Source organism: Trachypithecus francoisi, unplaced genomic scaffold (assembly GCF_009764315.1).
Source record: "Trachypithecus francoisi isolate TF-2019V2 unplaced genomic scaffold, Tfra_2.0 Lachesis_group1, whole genome shotgun sequence".
In the NCBI taxonomy this organism is placed as follows: Eukaryota; Metazoa; Chordata; class Mammalia; order Primates; family Cercopithecidae; genus Trachypithecus; species Trachypithecus francoisi.
This window is the reverse complement of record NW_022681454.1, coordinates 179370799-179389678: the sequence shown is the minus strand read 5'-3', so window position 1 is coordinate 179389678 and position 18880 is coordinate 179370799. Positions and strand designations below refer to the sequence as shown.

At 40.2% G+C, this 18880-nt stretch overlaps 1 protein-coding gene across 50 annotated transcripts in view; it reads left to right on the top strand.

Moving 5' to 3' along the window:
• The window catches only part of SORBS2 (sorbin and SH3 domain containing 2), a 228439-nt gene extending 212615 nt beyond the window's left edge, over nt 1-15824 (top strand). For 49 of the 50 annotated variants that reach the window (XM_033215897.1, XM_033215896.1, XM_033215883.1 and 46 more), the window contains 3 exons: nt 7088-7137; nt 11504-11610; nt 13682-15824. In XM_033215897.1, coding sequence (XP_033071788.1) covers nt 7088-7137; nt 11504-11610; nt 13682-13743 — 219 coding nt within the window. In that variant the 3' untranslated portion in view covers nt 13744-15824. Of the gene's footprint in view, nt 1-994; nt 1457-7087; nt 7138-11503; nt 11611-13681 lie in introns of those variants that run through there. The other variant, XM_033215865.1, reaches the window with a different exon arrangement.
• The last annotated feature ends 3056 nt before the right edge of the window (nt 15825-18880 follow it).

The following is an 18880-nucleotide window of genomic DNA, read 5'->3' as shown; positions in this document are numbered from 1 at the left end:
CAGTGCACTGCCATATCCTGTCCGCTATTGGAAGGAAAATAAAACCTACACACAAGAAGGTCAGCTTACTCACTGTCATATGAAAGATCTTACTCTGAAAAGAAAAACACCGAAACAGTCCAGCCCACAGGTTGGGCACTTCAGTATTTCATCATATTTCCCCATGTTTCCCCCCAAAAAGGCCTTACTTTCTTCTGATGTGTTTGCTAGAAAATTTTGCCTCCAACAAATATCTGATACAGTCCATGAAATCTGATGGGCATTAGGCCAAATTCTCCTGTATCTCACCTTGCATCCCTTCAATGAGCATGAAAAAGCAGGTTAGGTTTCAGAGCATCTTGAACCCAATTGCTAAGCATTCTATGAAAAACGTAACATTCCTTGGCTGGGCGCAGTGGCTCATACCTGTAATGCCAGCACTTTGGGAGGCCGAGGCGGGCAGATCACTTGAGTTCAGAAGTTCGAGACCAGCCTGACCAACATGGTGATACCCTGTCTCTAATAAAAATACAAAAATTAGCCAGCCGTGGTGGCGGGTGCCTGTAATCCCAGCTACTCGGAAGGCTGAGACGAGAATCACTTGAACCCAGGGAGACGGAGGTTGCAGTGAACAAAGACTGTGCCATTGTGCTCCAGCCTGGGCAACAGAGCCAGACTCCGTCTCAAAAAAAAAAATGTGTGTGTGTGTGTGTGTATATATATATATATATATAGCATTTCTTATATGTTCTTAGCCTCTTCCCTATGCCAGCTTTCCTCTATGAACCTTTTTCTGCCATGCCTGTGGGTCCCATGTTAAGACGGCAGCTGGTGCCTGTGGTGTGGAAACTGCATAAGCAGCTGGAGGAGCTGTTGACCCTCCCTGGTCTGCTGTTGTTCCTCATGTCAGGAGTTTGGCATGCTGTGTGTGCATGGAACAAACAAGCCAGGAAAGCTCCTCCTGAAGGCTGTGTGATGAAGATGAGAACTAACTAACTTCTTATACATTTTCCAGGCTGACCTAAAAAGCGAGATATGTGTCCTGGGTAAGCCTCCTCGTAGCCCAGTGATGTCTAGGAGATTCTGCGGCTCGCCTGTCAGAGGGCTCAGCGCTTCCCACAGGGTAGGGTCAGCACGCCCCCACCTCGTGGCAGACATCCTGGCCACCCCCGCCTCGGGGGTTGGCTCTTCCTCAGTTGCCTTGGCTGTGAACTGGCCTTAAAGTAAGGCTGGAGACACCCTGGAGATGGAGTGACCACCTGGTGATGTGCTTCCCTTTTAGGTGTATGGGAGGTTTCCAAAATCCACAAAGACACGGTCAGAGTCTCTGCTCTACAGATAAGGGTGTCGTGTGTGTTGTGGTCTACATCTGTCTCATGGTTCTACACTAAATCACTGCTTTCTAGTCACTGTTTATCCTGCAAAGAACAAAACTGTTGCCAAGAATATACAGAGCTGAACTCACACACTTCCGGCCATGTTTGCTTCTGTGTCATTCAATTTGGGTTTTTTTAAATCCATGATTCTTGTCTAACGTCTTCTTTTTCTGGTGGTGTGCACTACATTCTCTCAGTCTGCCTTTCTCCCCAGACTGCTCCCTGGATTCCATCCACTTCCCATTTCTTGCCAGCTTTGATTGAACTTAAAGGTCAGATTACTTTCCCTTAGCTACTTAGTTCTGCAATATCTACAGTACTTTAAAATACATGGACTCTAAACGGTACTTACTATCAATTCTAAGGAATGCAGCCAAGGAGTTTGGAAATTTTCATCTGGACATAAGTCAGGATTCCTTTCCTCATTTCTGTTTTAATGGACCCTGATTCAGCCTTAACTGGTCTATCACACAACTATGCTTTGCATTTCAAGTTCTCAAGGGCTTGATTTCACAGAAGCCTTCATTTTTCATTTCTAAAAAAAGTAGATATTATTCTGCATTTATGCCACTTTGTGCTTTTTGCATTGTATAGGAAGACCTCATTTTGTTGCTGAGGCAGAGTTTTGTGTTGTCATAGAGAGAGGAATGCCAATTTGTAGAGACTCTTAGACTCCCCCTAATGGCCTCCAGAGCCAAAGCAAAAAATAAGCTTCTTTGCAATGAAGAGCACCTATCTATAAATTTCCTATGGGTCCATGAGATGGTATGCTTTGGTTCCCCTTTAGATTGTGTGTGTGTGTGTGTGTGTGTGTGATTTTTACAATTTGTATTTGTATGTCAGATTACACGTGTTTGTGTGAACCGTAAATATTCTATTTTTTAGATTTGTGCCAAGCTGTGTTTTACCTTCATAATTTAAGAAGGAAAAATAAGCCTCTCTAAACATAAATGTGGTATTATTAGGAGAATTTCATCTAATTCTAGTTGGCAAGTACAACTAATATTTTATGAAAAAAAAGACAAAACACTTTAGCACTGCTTATATTGCTTTCAGAGATTTTTCTGCATTCGTGTTTAAAGTAACAGTCAATCCTTGTTTAAGAATTATTTGATACTAAATATAGCTAATCCTCCAGAGATAACTGCAGAAGCTTTGATAAATTAGACAGCTTTTCAACAGACTGTAGCTCACTAAGATAGGAAAGTATATATTTTACTGATGTTAGAGACTCCATGATATTTCAAACCAGCTTCCTTATGAACAGTAACTTGTGATTGGTTCTAGCTTTGGAAATTAGCATGTATTTAAAACTTGTCTCTTTTGTATCTGTTTTTGACAACATTAAAAAATAGCTACAGAAAAAACTTACATATTTAGGGCTACAGAAAAAAATACATATTTAAGATACCAAGAAAACAGCAGCATGCTTCATTGGATTTTCTGTTATTCTGCTCTTAAGATTCATCAAGGAAATATAAGCGTAATATAATTCTTGCTCAAAATGTCCAACACCATGATTATAATATGTCAGTTGAAAGCCATCTTTCTAGATTCGGCTCATGGAAGCCTCTCTGAATGTCACAAATGTATATCGTTCTATATTTATCTTAAAACTGCTAAGAAGTTAGGAGAAATAGAAATGCCTGCACAGATAGTCAAAATAGAAATGGACACGGACCAAAAATGCTGGTGGCTTACAAGGGATTCTTTCTCAAGAATGTAAAACGTGGGAAGGGAAGAATATGGTTAGAAAAACATATGACTATCTATTCCGTATCACTCTGTGGCCTTTAAGATAGGCTTTTAAAATTAATCCAGCCTTGGGAACTTGGATAAAAAGGGGCAGATAAAGCAGAAACAACTCTCAGCTTGTTGCTGCCACTGCTCACCACTAGGTGGCAACAGAGTGCAGATGCATTACAAACCTTTCCTTAAGGGACTTGCACATTGGCGTTACACCGCCATGGGGAAAGGGCGAAAGATGGTCTCCTCACATAATCTATTTACATAACCTTATAGGACATTTGCACCTACCTCAGCGTCAAAATTAAGAGGCTGATTTTAGCCAAGCTAGGCCGACTAGTCCAGCACAGTAATCTTTCATGCAATGAAGAGTGTACATCAAAATTACCATTTTGTTTCTTTTTGTTGTTGTTTTTTACCTATTTGTCATATTAAGAAATTATCCAGTATCTTTGGGTTTTGATTTACTAATCTGCAAAATGCAGTTGACTTGTAGCCATTTTTTTTACATGACTGAGACACGTGAGAATTAACCAATCAATGTCAGTGTCCCAGCTCTCGGTGTAAAGCTGATGATGGACACCTTTACACAGCAGAGGAAAAAGATCTGTGGAAATGTGGGTGCTTCATGGAATCCCTAAGAGGACCCGATTAACCGTTATCTTGTCCAACTCATTGATTTCAGAGATAGGGAAGCTGAGGCATGCCCAAGTTTACATGGTGGTTAACACCCAAAACAGAAGGACGCAGATGAGCTGACAAAGATAACTGTTGGTGCTACTCATTCCCTACTAGCCACATGCTTTAAAAATAAGCTATTTCAAGTACTGCAATTGGTCAGCTTTCCTCAGAACTGTCTCCTGGTTATCCACATTAACATGGAGGTGATTCTTGTTAAAGGCAAGCTTTGAACAGTTCTAAAACTCGCCGTTATAAGACACACACAGCTTCTCTGCTAAGAGAAGTCTTGATTGAGTCTGGCCTCAGGATGTGAACAGTATAGAAAACTGATGATTTGTGGGTAGAAAGAGGGGCAGGGTTTGAAAGCTATGAAGGAAGGGAAAAGAGATATTGGGAAACAGGTAAAAGCAAGGACGGGGGCCGGGCGCGGTGGCTCATGCTGTAATCCCAGCACTTTGGGAGGCCGAGGCGGGTGGATCACAAGGTCAGGAGATCGAGACCATCCTGGCTAACATGGTGAAACCCTGTCTCTACTAAAAATACAAAAATTAGCCGGGCATGGTGGTGCATATAAAAATAGTCCCAGCTATTCAGGAGGTTGAGGCAGGAGAATCGCTTGAACCCGGGAGGCAGAGGTTGCAGTGAGCTGAAATCACATCACTGAACTCTAGCCTGGTGACAGAGCGAGACTCTATCTCAAAAAAAAAAAAGCAAGGACAGTGCTGGCTGCCACATACGAACATACATTCTCCAGCCATGGACGTGGGATCCAGGAAGCTGCACATTTGCAGCAATCACCATATTTTCATAATGGTCAAGGGGACAGTTCATTTAAATGATTGATGAGGTGGGTTGAGTTAAAGGAATTAAACTAGTAGAATTATAATGATGATAACTAAAAAGGGATGTACAGACTTTAAAAGTTTATTGTTTTATATTAATGAACAATTTGATTTTTAAAGTGGTATTCACATTTTAACAAAAGAGCAATGAAATGAAACTAACCAGTTTTACAAAGCATTGGATATCGTGATGTAGAAGTTTAAACTTTTACTCAATTTTAAAATATTAAAATGGTTTGAATGTGTGAAAAAGGGGATACCAATTTTAGAGCATAATGAAATATACTTTACAGAACATTCTCTCTTAAGACAAGGATGAATAATATTTTCTTATTCATAACTTTTTTATGCACTGTAAATGGTGCTGATTGTTTTGAGGAAAGAGTCATAGCGATCTTGGCATATGATATGCAGTGTGGCATATTAGACATTTTCAAGTTACTTTTGAGAATAATATTTTTCAGTGACTAACATGTACATTCTCAAAATCATGTGGCTTTAATGCATACTCTTTGGCCAGAAATTTTACTCCTGGGAATATATTCTAAAAAATGGTTCAAAAGCAGAAAATAGCTCTTTGCATAAGAAAATGTGTACAGCATTGCTATTTATGATAGTGAAAAAAAAGACTAGACCAATTCTAACTTCAAAACAAAAAAAATAAGAGAGGAATGGTTAAGAAAACTATAATATGTAGACACATGTGGGAGACCATTATTCTGCAGGCATTTAAAATGAGAAAGAAGACTGAGAAAAAAAAACAAAGACTGGGAAATTATTACAAAATACTATTAGTGGCAATTGATGTATACAAATCTTACTTCTGCATAACAGTTTTATACATATATAAAGTTTTATTGGATTGGAAGAGAACTTGAAATAGGTAATATGATACAAGCTTATCAATGACTTACAATTACCATCTTATATATTTAAATTGATTTAATAATATCTTGAATTAAATGATCTTTAAGATGGCTGGAAAATTGGTTAGTCATAATTTTTCTTAAAATATGAATATCTTCTAATTTTAATAATAGATACATCGTTAGTAGTCTTATATTGATTTACAGGAGTAAACTATTTCACACTCTTAAGTCATACTTGTGTCTAGTAATTCTTATGCATTCTAGTTTTAAATATTCTATCCACAGACTGTTGAGTGAAATTTCTAAGAACACTGTAATAAAGGTTTCCAATTAACAGAATCAAAGCTTACAGTTTAGTACTGTGAGTACCTAGTCTTATGCCAGATAGACAAGTAGGATAGAAAGGGGGTGGATAAAGAATTTAGGAAGTGGGTGAATCATTGACTCATAGACTGAGAGGAACCTCAGAGTTATCCATCCGAGCTTGGACCAGTGGGGTTTCTACAGACAATTTGCAGGACGAGATTTCAGCCTATCAGTAATCCACTCGTTACTATGGAAATCTAAGAGCTGGTCCCAATCTCTAAGGACATGGATCTAATAGCCAATTCAGTAATCATCAAACAGTCACTTATATAATTGCCATGCAAATTCTGATTTTACCCTGTAGCTATCATTTAGAAGCGAGTGTTTTTGAAATGTATTATGAGTGATTTGTATGCATTTCTCCTCTAAAAGGTAAAGTTTAGGTAGTCAATATAAATTACACTGAGTTTATATATTCAACAAACGTGTTAACTTTCATTCATTGAAAATATTAATGTGGGTATATGGGATGCTAAGGCTTGTCATTTCCAATATTATAAGTATCTATTACAGATACTGGTCTTGATGCTTAGTTTAAAAAGAAAAGAAACTCTTTCGAGAGTTCAGTGCACTGGAAATTTCTACCAATGTTTCTCTTCTAAGGTAAAATGTTACATGTTACCCGGATATTGTTCGTTGCATTCCAGAGTTCTGTTTTCTCTTTTTAAAAATGCATGTGTTTTCTCCACATTGAGAACAGAGAATGTTAATTCAGATGTAGCATGGGATGTCTGCCTATTGATATTCTCCTCTGTGCTGTATGTGAAAATGTTGTCTGTGAAGGAAAGGTTGAAAGAATGAATGTGGATACTTTGCTGTGAAACTAAATGTGGTTTATTTTCTGCTTGTTTGAGAAAACGCTGGAGAATAAGGTTGTATGAAGGTGTCTATATTTCCTATTCTAGTGGTTTGCTATGTTCTTGCCTTATTCCTGGTCTTTGAAAAATCAATGGGACCCAAAACCCTGACTTTTCCTTAAAGCTTGAGCAGACTAGATTGTAGACATGTTCAAAACATTTGACCTTGGTTATTTTGCTTTAATTTGAAGCTCCCTTTAATATTTTAATTATGAATCCTGCAGAAACCCTTTATTTGGTTTTTTTCTTCCTCTTGGTTTTTTACAACAGGAAATATTAAATGTCGAGAAAAGTACCATGCCATTATCCAAATTATCTTTTAATTAGTACCAGTTTAAACATTGATTACATTGAAAATCATTTCATTTCAGCCACAGCGTCCTGTGTTTACTCATGAAAATATTCAAGGTGGGGGGGAACCGTAAGTATTCTTCTTATCTTCTAAATTCGAGACTAACCTTGACCCACAAAATGGATAACGGTACCAAAATGTAAGATGTACGGCTTTGCAAGTGAAAGATCAAAGTAACTAACATGAGGCCTCCTAAATTACAAGAATGATAACAGTCTCTCCATCTTTTATGACAGTGATCAGAAACTAATTTTTAAAAGAACCCATAGTTCTCCGAGATTTTAACTGATACGCTAGGAAAACTTTCCAATGCTTCAGTGATTCCTGAGATGGATAACTCTGTCTCCCGCTCTGCTCTGCTGGCTGTGGAACAAGTAACTAGGAGCTTCAAAGACATACAGAACATGTTCTAACCTTACATCTACACCCACTGGGTGACTGTAAAAGTGGACCTAAGTGTAAAAAAGACCTAAAGTGATCATTCCATCATTCCAAAGTGACATGCTTAGAAGGGTCATTTGAAAATGGCAGTATTAAAACACTCACTCTTACTCAGTTACATGCTATTACTTCCACGGCACCAGGAAAATGCCTTTTCAAACTTTCCTTTCAAATTCCTTCTCCTTTCTGATACATGAGTTAAATCAGCCTGAAGGTGTCACATGTTGTCTTGAAGATTCTCTCTGTGTGTTTCTTTTTCGGGCCCATTTTGTCCCTGAGAGACGTTCAGGAGTTAACAACTTCCTGTTGGCCTCTGCCCGTATACTGTGAGCCAAGAGGGAGACCCCTGGGAAGGCTCATGGACCTAACCCTTGTCCCCCATATCTGAGCACACGCTGGGGATCCTGACCCACTGCCCACACTCTGCTCACCTGGAGCAGAACAGGCCACCAACAGCCTCCTCGCTGAGGCAGGTCCTGGCATGTGGTCTGGTACCTTTATCACCAGCAAGTCCTTCCTTGCTCCTCACAGACCTGAAACTTAGCACAAAGCATCTCCGGATGACACTGGCTCTCACAGAGTACAGCCAGAAAGGTGTTCTTATTGCGGGAAAGTCTGTATTTTGGAAAGAACAGGTTAGCAGTGATAATCATTTAAAATCTCACTTAAGGTTAGGTGCAGTCACTATGCCTATGATCCCAGCACTTTGGAAGGCCAAAGCCCGGGAGTTCAAGACCAGCCTGGACAACATAGCAAAACACCGTCTCTACAAACCTAAAAATAAAAAGTTAGTCAGGCGTGATGGCCTGTGCCTGTAGTCCCAGCTGCTCAGTAGGCTGAGGTGGGAAGATCACTTGAGCCAGGGAGGTCAAGGTTACAATGAGCCGTGATTAGGGCCGTGCACTCCAGCCGGGGCAACAGAGCAAGACCCTGTCTCAAACAACAAACAAACAAAAAGATCGCTTAATTGGAAAATACTAAATACGACTTGTAATTCTACAGTTTTTGTTTGTTCTCTTATTTACCCAAACGATGATAAGATCACATTATAAAAAATAAATTCCAGGGCTGTTTAGGTTTATTGCATTACCAACATGTTATATTAAACAGCTTTTAAAGTGTCTGTGAATGAAAGATGTGTTACATTTTCCAAGTCCTGATTTGTATGTTAGAAAACATTGTTTACTAAATTTATATTTGAATATAGCCTGAATTAGTGGGATTTTAGGGTGTTGCTTAGTTGCTGTCATTTAAAAATAAGTTTTGAGCAAAAGTAGGAACATAATGTTGTCACTACAATTCAGAGCTTTAGTGAAATATGTTCTAGAAAACGTTACCAGTTAGAGAGGGGCTTCCAGTCTGGCTCAGCACTTCCTGTTTAAAAGACACCTTTCTTTTTGAGGCATCCTTACCCCACCACCGTCATTCACCTCACCAACACATCTTTCAGAACAGCATTTGTTAACATTGGATTCAACTTCATTTCCTGTTGTGCAGCACTGACTTTGAAAGCCAGTAGAGGCAGGAGGATTTCCTGAAGGTGTGTGTAGGTTTCCGTAAAACTCCGTGGCTTTTCTTTTGTTTTTGTTTTTGTGGACTAATTAAACCAGAATGGTAAATAAATGGGGACAAACACGCTGGCTTTCATCAAACACAAATGAAGCAGGAGTCCGTGCCAATGTTATTGCATTAGCTCTGAGACCTTGAGATTCTTCCCGGCAGCTGCGGTGTGCAGCCTTAGGTAACCAGTCTCCATAAGTGGTTGGAGAGGAGCCTGGGCAGGATTCAAGCCTGAGAAGCTCAATAAAAGAATCAGTTTCCCCAAAGTGAGAAGCGTGGTGTATATCCACCAACACAGCAGCCCAGGAACGACCATCTCTCTCAAATGTGAAACTAGAAAAGGGACCGTGAACTTTCCACACAGATACACAAAACATACCCCCCGTTCACCTGAGCAGCCTCCAACTCAAATTCTTAACACAAACAACAAAATAAACTGACTACCCCACTAAAGCTGGCCACATGCAAACATCCCAATCAGGTGACGTTTGTGTATTCCACACCTGCCTGTCTTTTTGGCCACTGCCCTGCGATGCTAGCTGCCTTTCTCTGCCCTTCCCCATAATCACAAACCCCTCTCTCAAGAAAAGGCCTCAGAAGCCCATACTCAAAAGAATGTAAGTGGCTCTAAGGTCTACTGGAAGAATGAAGTTTGAACAGTGGACGAAGCCGCTATTGGTGAAATTTCAGGCTTTGGTGCCAGGCCAGGGAAAACAGTATTTTCTAGGGGGTGGTGCTGGGCACCCCCTGAAATCAACTCTATCCAGCTCCCCCAGTCCAAACGGTGGATGAACTGGGGGGAAGCCAGTGGGTCACTGTTGCTTATTAATGACATAAGATTTGCGTTTAAATGATAGAATAGTTTTGTTCTACCAAAATATTATTTTCTGACTCATAAAGTAATTAAAAATAAATCATTCTTGTTCCGGAGCAGTAGTCAAGATTATCAACTTTTTAAAGTTGGCATGAAAAAATCTAAAATGCCCTAGAATGTGGTTATTATTTTCTCACATTAGCAGAATGACATCACTGTTACAAAAAGCAGCAGAAACAAATTCCTGATTTTTAAAAGTCTCCCCCACAGTACTGGTAATATTTTAGTACTATTATGAAGAAGTTTTCGTGCTAACTGCCTATCAAATTCTTCATGACCTTCTCAGCTACAGTAATTTCTGCCTTCATTTTCCAAAAACACCAGCCCATGTTACTATTTATTATAATGCATGGTATTTTCTTACCACAAATTCAGTGTCTGAATTCATTATTGATCCATTTCTCCACAGTATATGCTGTCAAAGAATTCAGGCAGGGAAAGGAAAGTGGTAGCATTCTATAAATAATTCTTTTTTATATGAAATTATTTCAAGAGAGAGTTTTAAAATCAAATACAATTTTTCTGGGACTCATTTTAAAAAGAGACATGTCTATAATCTGCTTGAAATTGACTCAGTGATAACTGCTCATAGAATAATCTAGTCAACTTCACAGGCTAATTGCATCCAATTTTCCAACTCTACACCCTCTGAAAACACTGATCCAAACTGTAACGTTAAACTGATCTAAAGAATTCCTCTTGGAAGAAAAAAATAATTTTCCTTTGTATAGTAATTCACATAGAGTGATTTCAAAGACAAGTCTGAGACATTTCGTCTATCTCCATTTAGAACCTTCAAAAATTCAATTCTCAAGTCCCCATTATTTGCTTCTGATTATGGCTAGCTAAAATTGTGATTCCTTCTTGTTTTTAAACAGTTAAAAAATACAAATATCTCTTATTTTATATTTTGTACTATAATGTCTGAATGACAGACAGTAGATGGCTGGACCATTGAAATGCGGGTCTGACTTACAAATGTTAACATATTTTAACCCAATTTATAAATGTTACAATTTTCATGGGCATTCCTCGTGAGTTTCAAAATGTTGTTAGAGTGTTCTAATGCCTGTGAAGATCTAAATATTGCTATTTTCATGCTTACCAGGCTTGTACCATCCAACAGAATGCTATTTACATGTTTACCAGGCTTGCACCACCCAATAGAATGCTATTTACAAGCTTACCAGGCTTGCACCACCCAATAGAATGTTATTTACGTGTTTACCAGGCTTGCACCACCCAATAGAATGTTATTTACATGTTTACCAGGCTTGTACCACCCAATAGAATGTTATTTACAAGCTTACCAGGCTTGCACCACCCAATAGAATGCTATTTACATGTTTACCAGGCTTGTACCACCCAATAGAATGTTATTTACAAGCTTACCAGGCTTGCACCACCCAATAGAATGCTATTTACACTCTTACCAGGCTTGTACCACCCAATAGAATGTTAAGAATAGCAATGTTAAAGGAAGAATGAATATTGTTCTATCTTCTACATGTCATGAAGGTGTCCAGATGTTTTTAAACACCTTCCCTTGTCCTGTTTAAGGTTTCAGGCTCTGTATAACTATACTCCTAGGAACGAAGATGAGCTGGAGCTCAGAGAAAGTGATGTCATCGATGTGATGGAGAAGTGTGATGACGGCTGGTTTGTGGGTACGTGCGCGTCTTCTTCAGGCAGCTGCGGCTCTTTTGTAATTTGCTTGCCTTTGCTCACTTGCAGGGTTTGCTGTGATAGCCAAGCTTCCTTCGAATTCGTAATGCCTTTGATCTTTCAGACATTCATATGCACAATGTAATCCCAAGGCTATTGCATTTTTAATATAGTTTAGTAGTCACTACTTCAGCTACGTGTGATTTTCTGCGAGCTTTATTTCCAACTCAACTGAGAGAAGAAAATTTATTTAAATAGCAGAAACCAGGAAAGATTGAGATCTGAGAACAACAACAACAAATAGTCCCCAGAAGAGAAATATCAATGCTCCGTGCTGTGGAAAATGTTAGTTGTCCACAGTGTTAATCTAATTTCAGAGGGAGTGAGATTAAGTGAACAACTCCCCCATTTCCTAGGTCTGACATAGATGCCCGAACACTCAGTGACTCACCTTAGCTCTGGTTTGTGATGGAAGCGGAGAGAAGTTCCATTCTTCCCACGTAAAAGGCAACTTCCTTTTTCCCATCCTAAAAAAAAAAAAAAGACGAGAGGTTTTCTGAGAAAACATTTGTCGACAAAAGTATTTTACACTGGGACACAGAGAGAGATGAAGAGGAAACAGGTGGCGGGGCAGAGAATGCAAGAGAGGAAAGGTGCGAGGAGAGGAGGGCTCGCTCTAGACATCCGTCCGTGGCAAAATCGTGAAAGAATTGAGGCCATGGTGCAGCCACAAGCCTCTTATTTTATTTCCATTAAAAGACCATGAGAAAAACCTAGAAAATAGTCATTGGCCGGCACAGTGGCTCATGCCTGTAATTCCAGCACTTTGGGAGGCTGAGACAGGTGGATTACCTGAGGCCATGAGTTCGAGGCCAGCCTGGCCAACATGGCGAAACCCCATCTCTACCAAAAACACAAAAACTAGCCAGGCGTGGTGGTGGGTGCCTGTAATCTCAGCCACTCAGGAGGCTGAGGCAGGAGAATCACTTGAACCCGGGAGGGGGAGGTTGCAGTGAGCCAAGATCATGCCATTGCACTCCAGCCTGGGTGACAAGAGCGAAACTTCATCTCAAAAAAAAAGAAGAAGGGGGAGGAGGAGGAGGAAGAGGAAAAGGAGGAAGAAGAGGAGGAAGAGGAAGAAAGAGGAGGAGGGGGGGAGGAAGAGGAGGACGGGGAGGGGAAGGAGGAGGAGGAGGTAGTAGAAACGTAAAATGGCTTGCCTAGACAAGGAAAAAGAAAAACAGTCCTCAAACCAAGGCAGTATGCACCAGGATATAGGAGAGAGACGAAGCTTTAAAGACCCTTATCCGCTCCATCTGCGCTGCCTAAAGAAGAATTTAGCACACCAATTTTTACAAGAAGTTTCCAAACCAGAAACCAGAGGTGACCATAATGATGACAGCTATTTGTGAGTGTGGTTAAACACACCATGTTAGAAATCATGCCGGTGATGGAACTCCCACACACAAACAGTGCTTAATCCTTTTTTTTCTTTAATGATTTGTAAATTGTTGAAAAATTGTATACTTGATGGAGTCTGGCAGTGCTGTTTTTAAGTAAATGATGTGGCACTGAGCATGATCTTCTATGAGATGATAAAACTGCACAGTGACAGCCTGCAGTACATGATGCCTTCATGTCTCACCTGTGCTGCGCGGGCTGCTGGTCACTGAGAAGCTTTGCTCAGGATTTTCCACTCACCCTGTCACCTGTCAGCCTCGCCTTGATCCCTCGCTCCCCACTCTGGTGTGGCAGCCTTGGTGACTGAGCTCCTCCGCCCACCTCCTCAGCAAGGCTCTCTTTCCCTTCAGATTGGGAGGCTCAGCATTTCTGTCTAGGGTGCCATGATGGCAGCGCATCATTTATGCTGGAGGGGCAGTGACAGCGTCAGGCAACCAACTAAAACTGCTTATTTTGTCTGCCTATGGGCTTCACGTGAGTTACCCACCTTCTCTTCCAAACCCCTCGGGGCTTGCTGTCTTCAGGAGGCCTTGTAAATGCGAAGTATTCAAGCCCATGTGTATGAACTGACATTGTTGTTACCCCCCTTTCATTACTCGCTTCTGTTTTCAGGGACCTCAAGAAGAACCAAATTCTTTGGTACTTTCCCCGGAAACTACGTCAAGAGGCTGTGAATCGCTCTCCCTCCTTCTGTAAGCCACCTGCCAGCCACACACCTGCGTCAATGCCCGAAACACCCTGCGAGCCTCCCGTCGTCATGCCTTACGGTTTCCAATGCACCGTCACCATCTCCACCTGCCACCAAACCACCAGCAGAGTAACCGCCGCTGCTGCGAGCCTGGGGGCGACATGGCAGGCTGGCCCCACCGTGCAAATGTGGGTTCCTACTTCCTGCTCTAAGCTTTGACACGTCAAAATGTGGGATCTGGAAGAAAATCATGATACTTAAAAATGGTCAAATATTTGAGGCAAAAAAAAAAGGGTCTCCAGGGGGCTATTTTAACGCCTCCCCCCAGGCGATCTTCTCCCCAAAGACGACCAGAAAATTGTTCATTGGGAAATGCTGTGGTTTGTGTTTTCACATTCTTAGCTTGGCAGTGTATATTCTTTTCACAAGTTTGCCTAGTGTCTTGGTTTACACAATATGACAACTGTAACTGTACTTTAGCTAGTGTTTGCCTGCACATACATGTTGTAATATGCACAGTGATTACCACCTTTAAAGCAAGAGGAGGAAAGTTAATTTGGATGAGTGTGATTTTGTTGATTGAATGTAAGTTTTCAAATAGGAGTCTTTTTCTGCAAATTTTTTGCACTTTTTAGAAGTGCAAACAGTAAATGAATAAAAGCCTTCAGTAATAATCATGACAGTACAAGAGGCTGAGCTAGACTACAGGGAAAAACTATTGTGTTGTAAAGTTGCATCGCTATTTTATATTAAAATGTAATGATCAGCATCATGAACAATGAGCTCTTAGTGTTTTATTTATCTGAAAAAAATGTAAGTAAAAGCAGTGTTAGTGAGAGGTGCAAAGAATTACTCTAACATAGACACTTGAAAGTATCTGTAAGCAATACTAGTAGGTAAGATGTCACTGTGTGTACACATACACATTTGAGATTGTATGAGGACATATAATCCATATGCTATGTTGTACATTTTATGGAAATGTAATAGAATCTCACACATTATTTTATAGAAATAGAGTACAGAGGCATCACAAGTATTAAAGTTGGTTTTAGCAAGGATTATGATTAATACAATTATTTTTACTATAATAATTATTTTTCTTCTATGGAACTCAGAATCCTGGCTACATTTGAGGACAGGAATATGTTGAGCCTGATTTTCCTGGTGTGTGTAAAATATTTCCTAGGAATAAATTAGGCACTTTTTAGAAACAATGTTAAATCATTCAGGTTTTATTTTCTGCTCTGAAGCAGAAATTTACAAAATGATATTGGGACCTGGAAGGTTTAATATAGTTCACAGTGCCTGAATTACACATACTCCAAGAACTAGCTTTGTATTTCTTATGACTTTGCATAAGAACTATTCATCTTTGGATCTTGAGCACCTTATAGATAAAACTTTTTATGGCATTTCTTTTGTGGACAGTGATTGATCTTTTCACAATGTACGTAGTCTTTAGAATTTTGTACATATGTTTGCTCTTTTTTTGTACAGAATATTTAGTTTAGTTGCTGAGAAAACAGGGGAGTTTCCTAATTTGGTCTTTATCCTGCGACAACACTTTCAGCAGACTAGCCTCTCCCTATCTCACAGATCACAAGCACCCCTAGATAATGTGACTCTGTCAGATAGCATTTATGCAAAAATCTGTGAAGTTAAAAGATCGTAGAAGCCAAACTGAAACGTACATATCTACTGACTGATGACAAGGGAATTTCATTAGGAAGAAGGTAAAGCAACATCTTTGAGTAGGCTACCTTGATTTCTGTCAAGTTCACAACCAGCTTCATATTTTAAAGGCTTCAGGTTTGAAATTAAGTCAACTGCATGCAGCTTTGCTGATAAATGAATAATTCTCTTTGATGCCATTTATGAGAAAAGACTTCAATATCTGTTGCCTGTCATATTTAAGAAAAATTACTGTTTCTACTCGCTGTATCTGATTTTAAAAGAAAAAAATATTCATACCTGGCTTCCAGGTAATTGACTTTGAATTCTTACAAGCAAAGGTCATTGTGTTTTTCTTGAATAGACATCTAATAAATTTTGCTTGGAAGTATACTTCGGTTTTTCTTCTTGACATTTATCTTTATATAAATTGTGTATTTCATTCCAACTTGTTAAACTAAAGAGAAAATGCATTTTGTTGTGTGTTCTTTTAACACAAAAATGGAGAAAAGATGTGTCAGCATCAGCTCAGAGAAGAAATATTTTTAAACCCACCTATCGGGGGAAATCCCACCCCCGATATTCAACGTGGGTTCTTTTCTATTTCCCTAAGCATCAGCTGGTCTGAGAAATAAAGAGAAAGAGTACAAAAGAGAGAAATTTTAAAGCTGGGTGTCTGGAGGGAGACATCAGATGTCAGCAGGTTCGTGATGCCCCTGAGCCATAAAACCAGCAAGTTTTTATTAGCGATTTTCAAAAGGGGAAGGAGTGTTTGACTAGGGTGTGGGTCACAGAGATCACATGCTTCACAAGGTAATAAAATATCACAAAGCAAATGGAGGCAGGGCGAGATCACAGGACCACAGGACGGGGCGAAATGAAAATTGCTAATGAAGTTTCGGGCGCGCATTGTCATTGATAACATCTTATCAGGAAACAGGGTTTGAGAGCAGACAACCTGTCTGACCAAAATTTATTAGGTGGAAATTTCCTCATCCTAATAAGCCTGGGAGCGCTACAGGAGACCGGGGCTTATTTCATCCCTTCATCTTCGACCGTAAAAGACGCCACCCCCAAAGCGGCCATTTCAGAGGCCTACCCTCGGGGCCATTCTCTTTCTCAGGGATGTTGTTAGCTGAGAAAAAGAATTCAGCAATACTTCTCCTATTTGCTTTTGAAAGAAGAGAAATATGGCTCTGTTCCACCCGGCTCACTGGCCCTCAGAGTTTAAGGTTATCTCCCTTGTTCTCTGAACATTGCTGTTATCCTGTTCTTTATTCAAGGCGCCCAGATTTCATGTTGTTCAAGCACACATGCTCTACACCCAATTTGTGCAGTTCACACAGTCATCACAGGGTCCTGAGGCGACATATATCCTCCTCCACTTACGAAGATGACGGGATTAAGAGATTAAAGTAAAGACAGGCATAGGAAATCACAAGGGGATTGATTGGGGAAGTGATAAGTGTCCATGAAATCTTCACAATTTATGTTCAGAGACTGCAGTAAAGACAGGTGTAAGAAATTATAAAAGCATTAATTTGGGGAACTAATAAATGTCCATGAAATCTTCACAATTTATGTTCTGCTGCCGTGGCTTCAGCCAATCCCTCCATTCGGGGTCCCTGACTTCCCGCAACACGCACCACCAAAGCTCCTGTACTAAATGTTCTTTGGCTAAAAATTGCCCTTCAGCTAAAACAATGCATTTTAAAATATTTCTGCCTCAAAACAGCTATTTTTCCAAGGAGGGGTTAGTTACAAGGAGTTGTAAGAACTTTTCCAGTTCAACACTCTTAAATTTTAAAACCTTTGCCCTAAGCAGCTTCAGCACCATTGGCTCGGCAGCTTCTACAAACGTCCACAGGCTTTCAGTGAATTTCAAATGATGGGTGGCCACGGGGTCCCCGCTTTCTGCCACACGAATGGGAAAGAGCCAGCTTGCCTGCTTGGATGTTTTCTCACATACCTTAGTCCCTTCTTGCACTACGTATTTTGATCCTTTTCCATATCTATCTCTTAAATTTTCAGAAATATGAACATTCCTCTCTTGCCAACTCAGTTATCAAAGATGTCTTGTCACATTGCTTCCCCCTAACACCCACTCTGGTGCCTTCTATGCCATAGGATAATTCCCACTCTATATTAGCATTCTGCTAAAATGTAATCCCTTTGGGTGAGGAATCTACCCCATAATAGTCTTTTGGTCTTGTTTCCATCTGAGTGTTTAAGGGTCATACAGCTAGATCAATCTGACCTGTCCATCCAGGTGGGTGGAAGGGTGGAAGGAAGGGACCCTCTGACACACACATGCCAGATCTTCATCCCTCCTTTAGCTGCATCATCACTGAAGACAAGCAAGTCCTTTTCTTACTTGATTCAACACAGAAAGAACCTGTTTGAGTAACTTTTCATAATCATTCACTGCTTGGTCTCCCATCCTAGATGGTTGGTGTGCATGGCCCGATCATTTCTTCTGCTGTTTTCCAGATTTTAGCCACAAAGAAATATATTCTTTGAAGAATTATCAGACCACGGCCGGGCACGGTGGCTCATGCCTGTGATCCCAGCACTTTGGGAGGCCGAGGCAGGCAGATCACCTGAGGTGGGGAGTTCGAGACCAGCCTGACCAATATGGTGAACCTGGTGTCTACTAAAAATACAAAAATTAGCTGGGTATGGTGGCGCGTGCCTGTAATCCCAGCTACTCAGGAGGCTGAGGCAGGAGAATCGCTTGAACCTGGGAGGCAGAGGTTGCAGTGAGCCAAGACCATGCCATTGCACTCCAGCCTGGGCAACAGAAAGGCCCTGTCTCAAAAAAAAAAAATTATTTGATCAAATAAGACTAAGACTAAGCATTCTGTCAGCTTCCAAGTGCCTGCTTATTTAATTATTTCATCCCCCTCTGCAGATGGTAGCTCTCTAACAGTTCATTCATCAATTATGAGTTCAGACTATTTATTCACCATTAGTGATTACAGTTAGAATACAAGCAGAGACTGGTGTTATTAATAAGCAGTCCATAGCAGAGATTTCCAAACTGTGGCCTGTGGACACAATTCAGCTCACAGCCTGCTCTTGCATGGTCTGCAAATTAAAAATGGTTTTTACAGATGAACACTGGCAAGTTCCCCTTGATGAGAGGGAACTCTTAACTTTGAACCTCAGTTAAGTAAAATGCTATCTGCTCAGAAAAGGGTTCCTTTCTTTTCATTAGTAGATCTATGTTAGAAAAAAAAAAGTGCTCTATTTTTATTATTATATTCCTAAATCAATCATAATTGGTGGAAATGTGTTTACTCTTTATTATGTAAGAATGTAATGTCCTTAATTTTGCCTCCCAGCCCACAAAACCTAGAGTATTTACTATCTGTTCCTTTAGAGGAAACGTTTGTGAATGCTTGGCCTGTGCCGATTGTTAGCAACAAACCTGGAAACTCACCAGAGGG